At 40.3% G+C, this 3,062-nt stretch overlaps 1 protein-coding gene across 1 annotated transcript; it reads right to left on the bottom strand.

The window, feature by feature from the left end:
* Positions 1 to 783: 783 nt before the first annotated feature.
* Positions 784 to 2,655, bottom strand: SCG2 (secretogranin II). The gene has a single exon (XM_047873317.1). The coding sequence runs from the start codon at positions 2,638 to 2,640 to the stop codon at positions 784 to 786; it is 1,857 nt and encodes a 618-aa protein (XP_047729273.1). The 5' UTR covers positions 2,641 to 2,655.
* Between the last annotated feature and the right edge of the window lie 407 nt (positions 2,656 to 3,062).

Raw genomic sequence — 3,062 nt, 5'->3', positions numbered from 1 at the left:
GTTTTTCAGTGCTGGTTATGGGTCTGGAAGACTTAAGTGTATTTATTTATTTATTTATAAATCAGGGGTACAAGGTATAACTATGACAATAAAAGGCTTATTCCATAAGTGATATATATGAGAAAAGCCATAGGCAAGCAGTAAGCTCTGGGCTGTTGGAGGATTTGCATTCTATAAGCATGCAGCGTAATAATACATTTGCTCTTATTTCTTACCTGGGTTGGCAGTGGAAGGTAAGGAATTTCTCTTTGTGCTCCATAGTCGCTGTCTCTGGCTTTCCAGAATGAATAGTCCACAGTTGTCGAGAAATAACATTTATTAATCAACAATAAAACACACAATAGAAAAGGCCTTATGAATAAAACTATATATTTATAATGCTTTATTTTTTTGATCCAATACTTCACAAAACACTACAGACAGTAACAAAATAATTCAATAATTATTAAAAACTTTCCAGAGAATTATAGGATACTCTTTATAATATGTGAGCATCAACAAGGCCACAGCCATTAAATACACTATTAAACACTATCACACATATCTTTCTTGATTAAGGGATATGATTAATTTTTATCCAGAAGTCCTAACATTGACACATATCCATACACAAGAGAACAACTCAGAATAAGTGAAGCAGATACCCCAGTGAAATGGAATCATCTGCCTTTATATCATTTAAAGATATTACAGTGTTAACAGGATAGAAGTCAACACACTAAAGAGAAATGTTGGGGTTTTCTTGGGGTTCGAGGAAGAAAGTAGGGCAATTGATGAAAACTCTTACATATTTTCCATTGCTCTCTTAGCAATATGCTCCCTTCCCTTTTCTACCTTTTCTTGGTTGAGGTATTCCAGCACTTTCATTAACAGATCTTCATCCAGGTACTGTCTGTTTGGGGTATCATCATTCTTTGGGGGCCCCACAGGGAGCCTTTTGCTTACCGATGCCAGTCTTTCAGTCTCCTGAGAGCTACCTTGATTCAACTGCTCTTTGATGGCCTGCTCAATTTGGTCCTCTTCCTGTTGGTTATCTTCAGGGGAGACTTGACTTGGAACTCGCTTCACCTGGTTTGAATTCATGATCTCAGGGTATTTCACTAGCATCCTGGCCAAGTACTCTCCTAATTCTTGATCCTTGTCACTCAGGTTTTCATACGCCATTTGTCTATTCTCAACATCTGGCATCCACGCACCTTTGGGAAGCTGGTTCGCTCCAGATCTTCCAGGACCGTAGGGGAGCCTGGGCAGAACTTTCTCTCGGTTGTACTGACTGGAAACATATGGAGGCTTTTGGTTTGCTGCATTTTCCATCCCTAAAAGACTTAAAATGTCCTCAACAGTTAGCCCCTCTGGTAGGGCCTGTGCCACAGCACGACCGGGTGTTTTAGAATAACCATTCTTGGAGAGCATTTTGTTTGGGAGAGCATCTGGACGGTCTCCGTCAACCTCTGAGATGTCATCTAGGTCAACAGGAAATTCCACCTCCTGCTCGGGTTCCACCGATCCATTTGGCTTCTCTCCAGTTTTGAGCATGTCAATTAAGTCTTCAGGGGGTATCTGTAAATTCCTTGAGATTTCAATCAGCTGATAAATAGACTGAGAATCAAGTGGTTTCTCAAAAAGCCTGGTTGCTCTTTCCCCGCTTTGCCCATTCTGTGCCCTCCCACTGCCTGCAGCATTCACTAACCTTCTCAGATAGGCAATTACTTTGGAGACATCATCTGAGAGTTGGTCTTTACTCTCTTTCCGGAGATCTTCATCCTCGAGGCCCAGCTGCCCTGAACGCTTCATTTCTTCATTGATTTGATCATTTTTTTCTATATTCTCCTTGCTGTCTCTTACCTCTTCCTGGGTTTGGCTCTCTATTTTTTCTTCTACTGGGTTCCAGTCTTCTCCCCCAACCACATCTTCATAGGCAATGTTATTGGCCTTGTAGATACCGTCTTCATCATCTGTATAAAGTTTTTGCTCCTCATCAACTCTCTCACGCTTCTGGTTGTTTGGTCCTGTCAGTTTCCCTAGCTCTTGGAACACAGATTCTAGTGTGGCAAGACTTTGAGGAGTATATTGTTCCTCCACTATTTCATTTGTGCGTTTAAAGGGGTTATCCCTGGAATTCTCTTCATACATAGGAGGGAATCGCATGTGCTTGAGCTTCCTCTCTGGCCATTGTTGAGTCTCGTAATCATCAGGCATGTCCATTGGAAAGTTCTTTTCTGAATTCAAAGCATAGGGCTTTTCTTTCGGTGCAGACTGAGGCTCATTTTCGGCCTGTCTCAAAGCTTCAAGTATTATCCTCATCCACTCATCTTCACTCAGAGAATCCCTTGTACTTTCTGGCAAGCGACTTTCATCACCATTTTCTTTCTTCTGAGGAGGAACAGAGATACCTTGGTAGGGATTGTAGTCTGGGCTGTTTTCTTCTTTGTGAGCTTGTTGTCGGAGTTTTTCTATGTATTCCAAAGCTCTGATCATTTCAGGACTGGGAAACTTTTGGGCATTCTCCAGTCTGAGGTCTGGTTCTTTCTGAAGCAGCTGGTTTCGCTGAAATGAAGCTGCTTCATCTCCAGAGATGAGGAAAATTAAAGGGATCAGAGACAGAGCTGCTCCAAGCCGGTGAGTCTTAGTTTCTGCCATGTTTGAAAGATGTCCCTAAAGCATAGAAAATATGAATTAACACAAATGGAAAACTAGAAGTCACTATAGCAAAAGCAGTAACTGACCATTGAGGGAAAACACATGGCAGAGATTGTTTCACATTAAACTTAGGATGACTCTTTTTAAAAGCCATACATATTTCCTATACAACCCCTCACAAGCTAACTGCAGGAATCCAGTGAAATTGTTACCCAACTACATCAATTTTGCACGGCATTCACTTGGTTAAAATAATAACCAAAAGACTGATATGAGGTTTTGTTTTTTAATTTGAAAAACATGTAGTTTGTCTTTTTTTAAAGTGTGCATTGTCTTTAAAGTATGCATTAATAATGCATTAAAGTATGTTTTTAAAGTATGCATTAATAAAAAATTTCCAAGGTGACTTTTAGTTTTCTTGT

This window comes from Prionailurus viverrinus, chromosome C1 (genome assembly GCF_022837055.1).
Source record: "Prionailurus viverrinus isolate Anna chromosome C1, UM_Priviv_1.0, whole genome shotgun sequence".
Classification (NCBI taxonomy): Eukaryota; Metazoa; Chordata; class Mammalia; order Carnivora; family Felidae; genus Prionailurus; species Prionailurus viverrinus.
The sequence above is the reverse complement of the archived record's forward strand: the minus strand, read 5'-3'. Positions and strand labels throughout refer to the sequence as shown.